A 14681-nucleotide genomic window follows, 5' to 3' on the forward strand; every position below is an offset into this window, starting at 1 on the left:
ATTTACCAATGAGGACAAAGCCAGGAAGTGGCCATCTTAAGTGAGGGCAAGTTTCTAGTCCCTTCACGGCCGGCTTGAGACGCCGGAAGTGACGCCATCGTTGGCGGAAACGCGGTTTGCCTAGTTATGCGAAAACATGGCTGCGGCAGGTTTGGCCCTTCTTTGTAGGAGAGTCTCAGCTGCCCTGAAAGCTTCCAGGTCCTTAATAACTCCTCAGGTCCCTGCCTGCACAGGGTAAGTGATGTGTAAAGTAGGTTTGCCCACCTCTCCAACTCTGGATCTTCTTTGGTTGCCGAGATGCCGAGAACAGTTCAAGAATGGAAAGGCCGCCTGGATGGCAGAGCCGGAGCCCACTTTGGTGAGGAGTGAGTGACCTTGGAGAAGTCGCCCACCTCCGACATTTCTATTTCTTCCTCATTTTGTTGCTGCCCGCTGCGGACAAGACAGTATATGGGGTTTGTAGATGTCCAGAATTTGTTCAAGTAAATAAACCTATAAGTACAGAAGCATCCTGTTGGGCTGGGTGAGGTGGGAAAAACTTTACCTAAGATGTTTTTGTTATGATACTCAAGTCCGTGTCAAGTTTGGATGGTTTAAAAAAGAAGAGGTGTTTGTATTTACAGAATGTGTTACAATGAAAGTAACTGGTAACTTCGTAACTTCTTTAATTTTTTTTTTTTTGGTTCTGGATCCAGTGAAGGATCATTTATTACATTGGTTGCCCTGACTCTTTAGTCTCTAATCCGGAACAATTTCTTTTTTTCTCTGTCTTAATGTTGTTGACATTTTGATGAGATTAGCTTTTTAAGAATCTCTCTTCTTTTGGATTTTTCTGATTGTTTCCTCATGATTAGATTTAGGCTAAATATTTTTGGTAGGGATACAACACTTGTGATAAACTTCATTATTTAGTTTCAGATCATCTCAGGTCATTAACTATTTTTTAAAAACAGGAATTTTGAATTACTGCATAATAATTTATCCAGATGCACAATAATTTTTGAACCATTCTCAGCTGCACATTTACATAATTAAAAACTTGATATCCTATATAGTGCTTTAATAAACATCTTAATTTACAAATTCCCATCTATGATAATTTCTTCAGTTGAAATTTCTAGATGTAGAATTACTGAGTTAAAGGAGGAAGTATTTGAGGCTCCTGATACATGTTGCAGAATTGTGGGGCTTTTTTGTTTTTGTTTTTTGAGACAGGGACTGACTCTGTCGCCCAGGCTGGAGTGCAATGGTGTGATCTCAGCTCACTGAAACCTCTGTCTCCCAGGCTCAAACCATCCTCCCACCTCAACCTCCCGAGTAGTTGTAACTATAAGACACGTGCCACCACTCCTGGCTAATTTTTGTATTTTTGTTAAAAGACGAGGTTTTGCCATCTTGCCCAGGCTGGTCTTGAGCTCCTGGACTCAAAGTGATCCTCCCACCTCGGCCTCCCAAATTTCTGGGATAACAGGTGTGAGCCACCGTGCCCAGCCCACATGTTGCAAAATTGACTGCTCTTTTTACCTGTGCTTGCACCCATTAGCAATGTAAGAAGGACCCAAAAATGTTACCTTAAAATATAATTGTGTTAATATGTTACCTCTGAAATTATAAGATAGCAGCTTCTATAATGCAATATTGAAAATACTTTCTAAAGCATTTTCAAAATTTATTGTGACCAAGCATGGTGGCTCATGCTTGTAATCCCAGCACTTTGGGAGGCCAAGGTAGGAAGATCACTTGAGTCCAGGAGTTCGAGACCAGCCTGGACAACATAGTGAGACCAAGTCTCTAAATAAGAAAAAAAAAAAATTAATTCTTGTGCAGAAACCCTGAGTAGCTTTTTAAAACATTATAGATGACAAAATGATTATATTTATTATGATAATGTTTGCTGCTTATAAAATCCAAATATTATAAAACTTGTTTATATGTGTTCAATTGCAGGTTTTTTCTTGGTTTGTTGCCTAAGAGTACACCAAATGTGACATCCTTTCACCAATATAGATTACTTCATACCACATTGTCAAGAAAAGGACTAGAAGAATTTTTTGATGACCCAAAAAACTGGGGGCAAGAAAAAGTAAAATCTGGTAAGATACTTGGATTTGTCAACATTAAATATATTTATGGAACCTCCCCCCATCATTCTAGGATTATTTATCCAGTTTAGGAATTATTTAGATGTTTCCTTTTTCAGTTTTCTTTGAGACTGTCTACTAGAGAAAATTAAAAGAACCATATAATAGTAGAGTTAATTGTTCCTTGGCAGATTGGCAAGATGGTTAGAAAAGGAATAGGTTGAAATTATTAACTAAAGTAAGGTTTAGGGCTTATTTTAGATTTTATTTTTTAATGATAATTAGAAGTTTATTTATTTATTTAGAGATGGAGTTTTGCTTTTGTTGCCCAGGCTGGGGTGCAGTGGCACAACCTTGGCTCACTGCAGCCTCTGCCTCTTGGATTCCAGTGATTCTCCTGCCTCAGCATCCCAAGTAGCTGGGATTACAGGCATGTGCCACCATGCCCAGCTAATTTTGTATTTTTAGTAGAGGTGGGGCTTCGCCATTTTGGTTAGGCTGGTCTTGAACTCCCGACCTCAGGTGATCCCCACCATCTTGGCCTCCCAAAGTGCTGGGAATACAGGTTTGAGCCACTGCCCCCGGCCAAAAAGTTAACTTATAATGACATAAAGTATTTTGTCATTAGGATGTGAAAATACATTCTGTACTAATGCTAACATTTTTTGAATGCTATTGCCAATCATGTTAATGTTATTTTCATATGTTACCTAATGTATCCCTAATTACACATTATGTTATATACTGTAAAAAAGCTATTATATAGTTTACAGATAAGGAAACAGGTTTAGACAGGTTTAGAGAGCTTAAATAATTTGCCAAAGGGCACATGGCTAGAAATATTATTTCATGTTATGTATTATTTTAATAGGAGCAGCATGGACCTGTCAGCAACTAAGGAACAAAAGTAATGAAGATTTACACAAACTTTGGTAAGTATAGTAAGTACATTAATATCTAGACGTTTGAAGCAGTTATAGTGTAACAATGAGGTAAAAACTAAATCTGATATAGGAAATTGAGTAAAGTGATTTGTTTTGTAGTACTATGGATGATAAATCTGATATTTAAGATCATGAAAGATTTTATATGACAGAGGTTAGATTATGACAAATGTCACAGTTCTCAAGTGGTCGGGAATTCAGAAATTTTACTGTGATTTACATTGGTCCTACTAACACCTTTATACTAGCAATTTCAGTCAATTAATAAAATGAAACGGGGAACAGTTGGTTGCTTTTGTTTTTTTCTTTGAGACAAGGTCTCGCTCTGTTGCCCTGGCTGGAGTGCAGTGGTGCAGTCATGGCTTACTGCAGCCTTGACCTCCTGGGCTCAAGCAATCCCCCACCTCGGCCTCCTGAGTACCTGGGAGCACAGGTATGCATCACCACACCCAGCTAATTTTTTTGCATTTTGTGGTGAGGGAGTTTCCCTATGTTGCCCAGGCTGGTCTCACTGGGGCTCAAGTGATCCTCCCACCTCGGCCTCCCAACATCCTGGGATTACAGGTGTGAGCCACTGTGCCCAGCCATTGGTTATATTTAGAATTCTCTCCTTTTTATTATGTTTTCATGATCTGTAATCTTTAGCATATTTGCTTTGGAAGGGCATGTTGGAGGGTGCATTTAATTGGGAATATAGGTAGATTTTTCTGGCGGGCTCTGATGAATTAGAGAGGGTTGAGAAGATTTAAGACAGGATTGCATTTTTAATGTACTATATGTAGGCCAAAGATATGTTTTGTTTGGACCATAATTGTTTTTTAAATTGGGAAGTTTCACACAGAAAATATTATTTCTGTCGGCTCTTGAATAACGAGACCTGTGATTTGGCAACACTGGCCCTGCATTCCTACGTGGCAACAACTTGGCTGGTCTGTGGAGCAACTGCCCCTCCTAGATGGAGCAGGGACACACCACTTCTTAGGCACCCTGTGGTTCTTTCACTGTGTCTACTTCCTTCATAATTGTTATCTGCCTAAGGACTCTAGTAGACATTTACTTTTTTTTATTTTCTTTTTTTGAGACACAGTCTCGCTCTGTCACCCAGGCTGGAATGCAGTGGCGTGATCTTGGCTCACTGCAACCTCCACCTCCGAGGTTCAAGCAATTCTCGTGCCTCAGCCTCTGAAGTAGCTGGGATTACAGGCTCACGCCGCCATGCCCAGCTAAATTTTTGTATTTTTAGTAGAGACGGGGTTTCATCAGGTTGGCTAGGCTGGTCTTGAATTCCTGGCCTCAAGTGATCCGCCTCTCTTGGCCTCCCAAAGTGCTGGGATTATATACAGGCATGAGCCACCGTGCCTGGCCAGCGTTTATGTTTTTTCCCCTGATGTAAAGCATTGTTTATCTTTCTTGACAAATTAAAGAATTGTAAGGTGTTTATAAAAACCACTGATACTATGTTTATTCATTATAGAAAAATAAGTTGTTTTAAAGCACTATTAGTTACCATGGGTTATCGGTGAAAGGATAGTTAAGGCTATTTCAACATTCATGGCTGCAACCAACCAAAGTTTTGCCATTTCTCTTTTTTGTTTTTGTTTTTGTTTTTTTGAGACAAAGTCTCGCTTTGTCGCCCAGGTTGGAGTGCAATGGCATGATCTCAGCCCACTGCAACATCTGCCTTCTAGGTTCTCGTGCCTCAGCCTCCTGAGTAGCTGGGATTACAGGCGCACACCACCACACCCAGCTAATTTTTGTATTTTAGTAGACACGGGGTTTCACCATGTTGGCCAGGCTGGTCTCAAACTCCTGACTTCAAGTGATCCACCCACCTCAGCCTCTGAAAGTGCTGGGATTACAGGTGTGAGCCGCTGTACTCGGCCCTAACTCTTATTCTCAAATAGATGTATTCAGAAAATCTGTCTTCACTTTAGCTCTGCTGCTTCAGTACCTTTGATTATGTTTGCTGTGCTCTCCCTTCTATGATAAACTGCATCTCCTCTATGAATCTTTCCCTGGCCATCTTAGCTAGAAGAGATGTTTCTCATCTCCCCCACTTAATTCTTCCGGTACTTATTGCCTGCCCCACTTATTATCCCACATACATTACAGTTTCAGAAGCAGCATGGTGGAGTTAAAATAGAATGCATTTTGTACACAGAGATCAGGGATTTGAATCTTGAATTACCTGTATGACCCAGAATACCTTACTTCTCTCAGCCTTAGCTTCTTTGTTTAGTAAGTGGAAATAATGCCAACCTCAGAAGGCGGTTGTGAAAACTAGATGAAATTAGTGTATATAAAATGGTTAACACATTGTCTGGCGTATAATAGGTACTCAACAAATGTTATTTATCTTCCATCTGCCTTCTCTACTCTCCACTCAGAATGTAAGGACTATATTTTATGCCTCTTTGTAACTATCTTTGCACTTAATACATGTGGCAGATGAAAAGTTTATTGAACAAATGGATAAGCAAAGATAGTTATGTATATAGGATTATTCTTTGTAATCATATTCTATATATTGAGATTTCTAGTATGACTTTTTTTTTTTTTTGAGACAAGATCTCACTTTATCCCCAGGCTGGAGTATAGTAGTGCGATCTTAGCCCACTGTAGCCTCGAATTCCCAGGCTCAAGCAATCCTCCTGTCTCAGTCTCCCAAACAGCTGGGGCTACAGGTGTGTGCCACCATGCCCGGCTAAGTGTATTTTTTATTTTTTGGTAGAGATGGGGTCTTGCTGTGTTGCCCAGGCTGGTCTTGAACTCCTGAGGTCAAGCAATCCTCCCACCTCAACTTCCCAAAGTGCTGAGATTACAGGTGTGAGCCACAGCACCTCGCCCCTAAGTGACTTTCAAGTACAGACAATTAATTTTGATGTCAGAAATCACAACTTTATTAACATAACCACAGAATAGCGTCACAAGGTTTGTGTTCTTTTGTTTAGGTATGTCTTACTGAAAGAAAGAAACATGCTTTTAACCCTAGAGCAGGAGGCCAAGCGGCAGAGATTGCCAATGCCAAGTCCAGAGCGGTTAGATAAGGTAAGGATTGGGGGAGGCTGGAGACTGGTATACACGATTACAGCTAAAAGGAGTTTAGCTATGTGGTTCTTGTATTTGTTGTCAAATAGATTTTTTAATCTTTCATTGTGTTTCCTGACATTGAACTTTTTTAAAACGATAGGGCCTGGGAGGTTGAGGCTGCAGTGAGCCCCGATTGCACCACCAAACTCTAGCTTCGGTGACCGAGCAAGACCCTGTCTCAATAAATAAAAAACTGAAAGTGCATTGACAAGGATGCTTTATAAAGAACACATTATTTGATGAAAAAGCTTTTGTTATAATGGTGCTGTTATAGAACTTTTGAATTTCAACAGTGGATTATCTGCTTTAAATATATATTTCAGAGGTGAACTTCAGCCCAGTAGGTCATATGTACTGCACTTTCTCAATCAGTAGAACCCAAAATAATAGAAGTTTACTCCAGAGAAGCTGAAAGTGACTGTAATTTTTTCAAACTTCAAATATATCTGGTGTTTCCAGTGTTTTGTGACATACTACTAGGAAACTTTATTAAGCAAAAATGTAAAAAAATTTCTCAATATAAGATAGAAACCAAAGATTTGGAACTATTTTAAGGAAAACAGAAAAGAAGAATTATAACTGGGATATAATTCTTATCACTGGGCTGATCTGAGTTGATACCCAGTTCAAGCATATTACAGACAAATTTTACTTACAGAATAATATAAAAATTAAGGGAGAAATTGTATAATTCTGGCACAATAGCTATGATTGTAACTAAAGTATTAACTATCCATCTGAGATAAAAAACCCTCACTATATGTGCTTCTCTTCAGAGTATTAGTACCTATTTATCACACAAATAAATGATATTATGTTACTTCCCTTGTGTTTGAAATACAGAAACAAGGCACATGATAAAAGATTGATTATAATTTTGCAAGTGTATCTTTTTGTCTCTTTTTAAAAAATGTGTTTCAAGGGCTACTCTGTAATATTAATTCTTGGCTGTAAAGAGAAGTGTGTACTCTTACCCTGGAACACAGTCCTATTAATTTTATATTCTCTCAACTGACGCTTTTGGCACTGAGAAACTTACAGAAAAGATGGCTCTTTGAGGTTGACTTGTTTACAGTAAGGTATATCTAAATAATACTTCTGATTTTCCTTCACATTTCTTGGCATGAACTTCTGAATGTTAATTCTGTGGACTTGGTAGCCATTTACTTTCTATCTTTGTGAGCTAACACTGGATTTCAGCTGAAAGCCTCAAGTCTTACCCTTGCTTAGGCAAACTGTTTAATGTAGTTAATCAACAACCAGATTTACTAAAAATGTCTAAAGATTAGCGAATTTTATATAAAGCCCTTATCAGTGTGGTCCCTTTACCCTCCTGAGTTTGCTTGTCTTCAAAATAGAATTTGCCTTAGTCATCTTTTCTTTTTCAGGGATTTTGTAGAAAATAAAATAGTTAAGAGGAAGGCATGTGAATTCAGCTACTGTAAGCCATTTAGTGAAGTTGAGGATAGCAGAAGTGCTGAGTGTGAACTGAGCAGGTTATGGGCCGGGTGCGATGGCTCACGTCTGTAATCCCAGCACTTTGGGAGGCCAAGGCAAACAGATCACTTGAGCCAGGGAGTTTGAGACCAGCCTGGGCTACATGGCAAAACCCTGTCTCTACCAAAAACATACAAAAATCATTCGGGCGTGATAGTGCATGCCTGTAGTGCCAGCTACTTGGGAGGCTGAGGTGGGAGGACTGCTTGAGCCTAGGAGGCAGAGGTTGCAGTGAGCCAAGATCGTGCCACTGCACTCCAGCCCGGGTGACAGAGCTAGACCCTGTCTCAAAAAACAAAAATGAAACAGATTATGAAATAATTTATCTAAATTTGTGGCTTTCACATCTTTTTCAGATCTCATAGCTACCTGGGAGATTATAATCTGTGCTTTTTTTGAGGATTCTTATGAGAAACAAATGTACTTATGCAGTATTTGATATCTCTTGTGATGCTTAAGGGACATACATAATACATAAAATGGCTCTCAGTATGTATTTAGAACTATGAAAAAGTTTGGCCCATCTCACATTACAATCCCCAACATATGAATATTTATGTATAAACAAATATAGGGCCGGGTATGGTGGCTTATGCCTGTAATCCCAGCACTTTGGGAGGCCAAGGTGGGCAGGTCACCTGGGGCCAGGAGTTCGAGACCAGCCTGGCCAATATGGTGAAATCCCGTCTCTACTAAAAATACAAAAAATTAGCTGGGCTTGGTGGCGGGTGCCTGTAATCCCAGCTGCTCAGGAGGCTGAGGCGGGAGAATCACTTGAACCTGGAAGGTGGAGGTTGCAGTGAGCTAAGATAAGTGAGCCGAGATCACACCACTGCACTCCAGCCTGATTGACAGAGCAAGACTCTGTCTCAAAAAAAAAAAAAAATATATATATATATATATATATATAACTCTGCCAATGTATACATTATAAAACAATAGAAATCTTAAAGAGGTAAAATTAAATAGAAGTTTAATAGTATCATCTTGCATCTTGATAAATCTTTGGAGATTCTTATCTAGATGGACTGCTATTCCTTTCCCTGTAGTAGCAACAGCTACCAAGCAGGCCGCAATATCTCTGTCTGCATGTCAGGGACACAATGATTAGTTGAGACCAGAACATGTCTTTTTTAATATAATGAAAATAGCAAATTGTTGTCACTTCTTATTAGCTCATTGAGTTTTGAAATAACATGAATCAAATTGGGTCTCCAAAAAGAATCTATGTAAGTGTATCTCACTCCAAACAGAACTAATATGTGGAAATAGATTTGTAGTTATATAAAACTATAAACCTTTTTTTTTTTTTTTTTTTGAGGCGGAGTCTTCACTCTGTCGCCCAGGCTGGAGTGCAGTGGCACCATCTCGGCTCACTGCAAGCTCCGTCTCCCGGGTTCGCGCCATTCTCCTGCCTCAGCCTCCCGAGTAGCTGGGACTACAGGCGCCCGCCACCGCGCCCGGCTAATTTTTTGTATAAACTTTTTTAAAAACATAGAAAGTGGTAATCTAGACACCCATGTAGACATACTTGTGCCAAAAAGATTTTTAGGAAATACTTAACAGAGTGGTTCTTTGGTATAAATATTCATCATAAGTTTTCTGTAGCAGAGTGTTTATACATTCTCTTTTTTTTGGAATTTTGTAGTAGGTGATTGTTGAAATTGTATCTTTCTATTCTCCTTTCAGGTAGTAGATTCCATGGATGCATTAGATAAAGTTGTCCAGGAAAGAGAAGATGCCCTAAGGCTTCTTCAGACTGGTCAAGAAAGAGCTAGACCTGGTGCTTGGAGAAGAGACATCTTTGGAAGAATCATCTGGTAGGTAGTTACACTGTGGCTCTTCTAAGATGAGAGTGGAAATCCATGCCTCATTCCCCTGCCCAATATCTTTAAAAAAAAAAAAAAAAACTTGCACCATATGAGATATATTAGTGATATGTCTAATAAAAGAAGAGGCCCCACACTCCTTTGCACTTTAACGAAGGGGGATATGAATGAAGGTAGCTTTATCTGGTAAAACCAGCCCAGACATCCCATTCCCATGATTCAGTTACCTATAAGTCTTTATTGTAGTGGTTCGTAGTCTTACATGAATCACAAGGCCTTTTGAGACTTTGATGAAAGTTATGGATAGTTTCCTCAGAAGAATGTACATGCACACGTATCATTTCAGAAGGTATAAAATCCACGAAGCTAACTTCAGGACACACACCTGCCCTCTTTGCCCATTGAGAACCTGGAACTATTTTTTTTAAAGTCTCAGGGAATGTCACATGAACCAGTTTCAGTTTGCTCCCGTTGCCATCAGGATAAACCCTAGGACAAGTTATGACATAGTTTATTTAAAAAAAAAAAAAAAGAAAAATAGTTTATTTTTTATACCTCCTTGTTTCTCCTACATTCATATTCCAGAGTCTTGTCGGCCTTTGGGAAAGGATCTGATAATCAGCATTCATGCTGAGGTGTAAGTAACTAAGAAGACCTGGTGTAAATAAACCTCGTTCGGTGGGAAGGCTGTTCAACCCAAAGGTAAATAAACTTCCGCTCAGAAGGAGGTTTATTTACCTTTGGGCTGAACAACCAAGATGAAGCATCATTAGACTTTTAAATGTAGGCAGAATGGGGAAGGCATTTTGGTTAGAGACCTTCCCTGTACTCTTGACATTATACCACTTAACTCATAGCTCATTTGGTAGGTTCTTTCAATGGGGTTTAAGTCCAACACAGAAAAGAGAGAAATTGCCAAAACATCTCACTAAAAACGTTTATCTGTTTTATTTTCTACTAATTTGTATTTGGACTAACCCATTTGAGGTAAATTAGGAAAGTGAAAATGTATTAAATGTTTTCTTTAAGGCAAATAACTTTTTGCTTTATTGGCAGGCATAAGTTCAAGCAGTGGGTTATACCTTGGCACCTAAATAAAAGATACAATAGGAAACGATTCTTTGCCATGCCTTATGTGGACCATTTTCTCAGGTGAGCACAAGTACTCTTAATAAAACATATTATCTTTATACCAGATGACATAAAGAAAGTCATAAAGACATAAAGACATAAAGAAATATGACATAAAGACATAAAGAAAGCTTTCTTTACATTTTAATTTCTGTTATTACATAAGTATTTTTAAAAATAGAAAAGTCAGGCCGGGTGCGGTGGCTCACACCTGTAATCCCAGCATTTTGGGCGGCCAAGGTGGGTGGATCACGAGGTCAGGCGATCGAGACCATCCCAGCTAACACAGTGAAACCCCGTCTCTACTAAATATACAAAAAATTAGCCGGGCATGATGGTGGACACCTGTACTCCAGCTACTCGGGAGGCTGAGGCAGGAGAATGGTGTGAAGCCAGGAGGCAGTACTTGCAGGGAGCAGAGATTGTGCCACTGCACTCCAGCCTGGGTGACAGAGTGAAACTCCGTCTCAAAAAAAAAAAAGAAAAAAAACAGGAAAGTCAGGTAAAAAAGAAAATTGAAGTCACATATAAGCTCACTATCAGAAATAGCCACAGTCAGCCAAGCGTGCTGGCTCACACCTGTAATCCCAGCACTTTGGGAGGCCACAGCAGGCGGATCAGTTGAGGTCAGGAGTTTGAGACCAGCCTGGCCAACATGACGAAACCCTGTCTCTACTAAAAATACAAAAATTAGCCGGCCGTGGTAGCATGCGCCTGTAATCTCAGCTACTTAGGAGGCTGAGGCATGAGAATTGATCGAACCTAGGAGGTGGAGGTTGCAGTGAGCTGAGATTGCACCACTGCACTCCAGCCCGGGTGACAGAGTGAGATTTCGTCTCAAAAAACAGAAAAAAAAAAAGAAAAAAAAAGAAATAGCCACTGTTAACATTATAATATGTATCCTTTGAAAAGTTTTATTGCCTTTCTATTCTTGCATCTATATGTAAATGGAAAAATTTCTACTCTTATGTTAAAATGAAGGTCCAAATAATTCAGTTGCATACACTGTGAGTTCATGTTATTCCAAGGCTGTTGAAAAGAAAATGGGGCTAGAAAGAGAAGTCTGTTGTATTATATGTAAACTCATGTTGTCCTGCAGAATGTTGATCTCCAAATATTTCCTTTAGCACATTTTTCCTGCATTAGGTTTATCATTGAATAGGGAGAACATAGGGCTTCTGTTATGATAGAGGAGCGCGTGTTCCCATGAACCACTCGCTGATAACTATACAAACTTAAGATTTTTTTTTTAAAGAGCTATTTTAAAACACTTGGGCCATATCCAAAAGGAGACAAAGCCAGAGGATAGAGTTTAATCCCCAAAACTGCAATTAGAAGGGAAAAGTATTGCAAGTTTATGGTTTCCTGGGCCAAGGGTGCTACTCAATTCCCATTGCTGTGGCTCCAGAGAGAGGGCAGAGGAACCAAAAGGCTCCTGGCTAAAGGTGCTAGAAGTCAGAATTCAAGGCTGGGAAGGCAGCTAGAAAATTAAAAGGGAAATTGTAGCAGCACAAGAACCACAGCTTTTAACAATTCTCTTGAATAATACATTCTACTTTTAGCAAGTTCCTCAAAAACTGATTCTCTCCCGCCCCCCACCACGAAAGATTTTCATACCAAAACAAACTTTTAAAAACAATTTAAACAGGAATGGAATGTATCTTTAAGCTTGGCTTTAAAGTGTTTAGTGTACCTTAGAATCACATTTAAAATTACGTATCTTCCTTACTGAACCAGCTACCTCTCCTCATTTCATGTGTAGTACATCCAGTCTGCATGGCACTAAACCATCAGTCGTCTTTTTCATCACCATTGCTGTATATTTAATCAGTCCTTGATTTAATTCTTGCTGCAGAATGTCTCCAGGATCTGTCTTTTCTTCTTCCATTGTCTTTGCCCTAGTGCAGTCTCTGTCTTTATCAAATTGAATTACCGCACATCTTCTTGACTGCAGTCCAATCAAGTATTGCTTCCTGGCTAATTTTCCTCAAGACTTTTTTTTTTTTTTTTTTTTTTTAATCACATCAGGGCTGTTCAGAAACATACAGCAGCTTCTTATCTACGGGATCAAATCTTAAACTCTTTTCCTCCCAGCATTCCAAGTCTTAGCTACCTACCCTTCATCGAAGTCAGAACTCTTGCCTTGTTTCCTAAATGTTCCTTGCTCATTTTCCACTGTTGCTTCTTCTGTGGCGAAAGCTTTTTTTTTCTTTTTTTTTTCTTTGCTATTCACATTTAAGACCTAGTTGAGATGCTAAGCAACTGAAGAAATCTGAGTCTGAGATTTCTCCAAGCCCAGTGTTGTGCTGTTTGATCCTTTTGTCCCTTAGTCATACAGGGTGGTTATAAATCTTTTTTTTTTTTTTTTTTTTTTGAGATGGAGTCTTGCTCTGTTGCCAGGCTGGAGTGCAGTGGTGTGATCTCAGCTTACTGCAACCTCTGCCTCCCAGGTTCTAGCGATTCTCCTGCTGCAGCCTCCCGAGTAGCTGGGACTCCAGGCGCATGCCACCACGCCCAGCTAATTTTTGTATTCTTAGTAGAGACAGGGTTTCATCCTGTTGGCCAGGATGGTCTCGATCTCTTGACCTCGTGATTCTCTTGCCTCGGCTCCCAAAGTGGTGGAATTACATACGTGAGCCACTGCACCTGGCCATAACTTTTAAAATAATGTATGAGAATGTATCAATCCTGTATCACTTTTACAGGTTTTATACACATTCTGATTTTGTTTTTGAAAGTACCTTTTTTAGCCTCACCTTCAGAATTTGGCATCATCTTAATATTCTTAAGAATAGCAAACCTTTATTCCTTCAGATGGGTCTTTGTTTTTGTAAATGGTCAAAATTTAGTTGGAGCAAAGACTGATGAATAGAACGGGTAATCTCATTTTGACTGTAGCCTTTATACTTTTCCTATATATGTGCATATTTTTTACTTCACCCAATTTTCTATGACCTCTCCCACAGCACTGGCATATTGTATTCAGCCTTTTTTTCCCAAAAAAAAACTCATTTGTAGTAACTTTATTGCTGTATTTTATATAAGCTTATTTCTATTGATCAATATCCTGTAAGATATCAATTTAAATGGAGGTTTGGTATCCAAGCATTTTTTTTCATTTTCAATTTTTACAACTCCCAAGTTGACCCTACAGGTCAAGTAATTTATGTTGTAATTTATGCAGCACATGTGTCATGCCCTGGGATACTGATGTGTGGGAACAAACTCATTTAAGGAATAGTAAGCCTAGCCAGAGCCTAAGAATTTATTTTTGACATCATGAGATATATCCTGAGACTTGTGGGAATTCCCTACTTTCAAATAGTACTCACTCTAGCTTATCATTTCCCTTATACACAGAGTAAAACCCTGCTAAGAGATGATGCTTATTAAGTCCCAGTTTGTTACAGGTTTGTAAGATCGGGACATTCTTTCTAGTCAAGAAACAGGGATAGTTGGTATAGGGTTTCAGATGCTCTTGACTTGTATAGGTTTACAGTGATTACTATTCAAGTTTAATAATATATATAACACACCAAATACAGAGACTGGCATGTTTGAAGCTTTGATGTAATTGATTTATGCATATTTTGATAGTATTGAATAACAAGGAAATATTTTTGTATAAATTGCTTTATGCTTTTTTTATTCTAGACTGGAACGTGAGAAACGAGCCCGCATCAAAGCACGGAAGGAAAATTTAGAGAGAAAGAAAGCAAAAATTCTTCTAAAAAAGTTTCCACATCTTGCTGAAGCGCAGAAGTCAAGTCTTGTCTAAGATGTCTGAACTCTTAAATTTACCATTTTGTTTTTCTTGAATAGTCTGTGTACAAGAGTAAATATGTTAAGTGGTTTATAAAGAAATTCTGTTTTTAGTCAAGTGACTTTAATCAGTTGTTCTAAGTGTGAATATGGCATGCTAATTAGCTAATTTGGTAGAAGCTAATTTACCTCTAAAAATCAGGTATAAAGTTCAGATTAAATTCCCACTTTATGAATTCTGACATTTAAGCAGGCTTTAAATGTCGCCTACTATCTTAGAGGGTGAAGGTGATGGTAACTGCCACAGCAAAGGCAATAACTGAATTTGAGTAATAATTTTACCTCTG

At 38.9% G+C, this 14681-nt stretch overlaps 1 protein-coding gene across 4 annotated transcripts; it reads left to right on the top strand.

Moving 5' to 3' along the window:
- The first annotated feature begins 110 nt into the window (after positions 1-110).
- MRPL47 (mitochondrial ribosomal protein L47) lies at positions 111-14450 on the top strand. 4 transcript variants are annotated; one of them, XM_025373870.1, is made up of 7 exons: positions 111-234; positions 1948-2093; positions 2953-3013; positions 5977-6073; positions 9302-9432; positions 10498-10593; positions 14227-14391. In XM_025373870.1, the coding sequence occupies exons 1-7, from the start codon at positions 137-139 to the stop codon at positions 14348-14350; spliced, it is 753 nt and encodes a 250-aa protein (XP_025229655.1). In that variant the 5' UTR covers positions 111-136; the 3' UTR covers positions 14351-14391. The 4 variants fall into 4 exon arrangements, with proteins under 4 accessions (XP_025229655.1, XP_025229677.1, XP_025229668.1 ...); XM_025373883.1 differs by having other exon boundaries at positions 129-234; positions 2008-2093; positions 14227-14450; XM_025373878.1 differs by having other exon boundaries at positions 129-234; positions 1942-2093.
- The last annotated feature ends 231 nt before the right edge of the window (positions 14451-14681 follow it).

This window comes from Theropithecus gelada, chromosome 2, assembly GCF_003255815.1.
Source record: "Theropithecus gelada isolate Dixy chromosome 2, Tgel_1.0, whole genome shotgun sequence".
Taxonomy (NCBI): domain Eukaryota; kingdom Metazoa; phylum Chordata; class Mammalia; order Primates; family Cercopithecidae; genus Theropithecus; species Theropithecus gelada.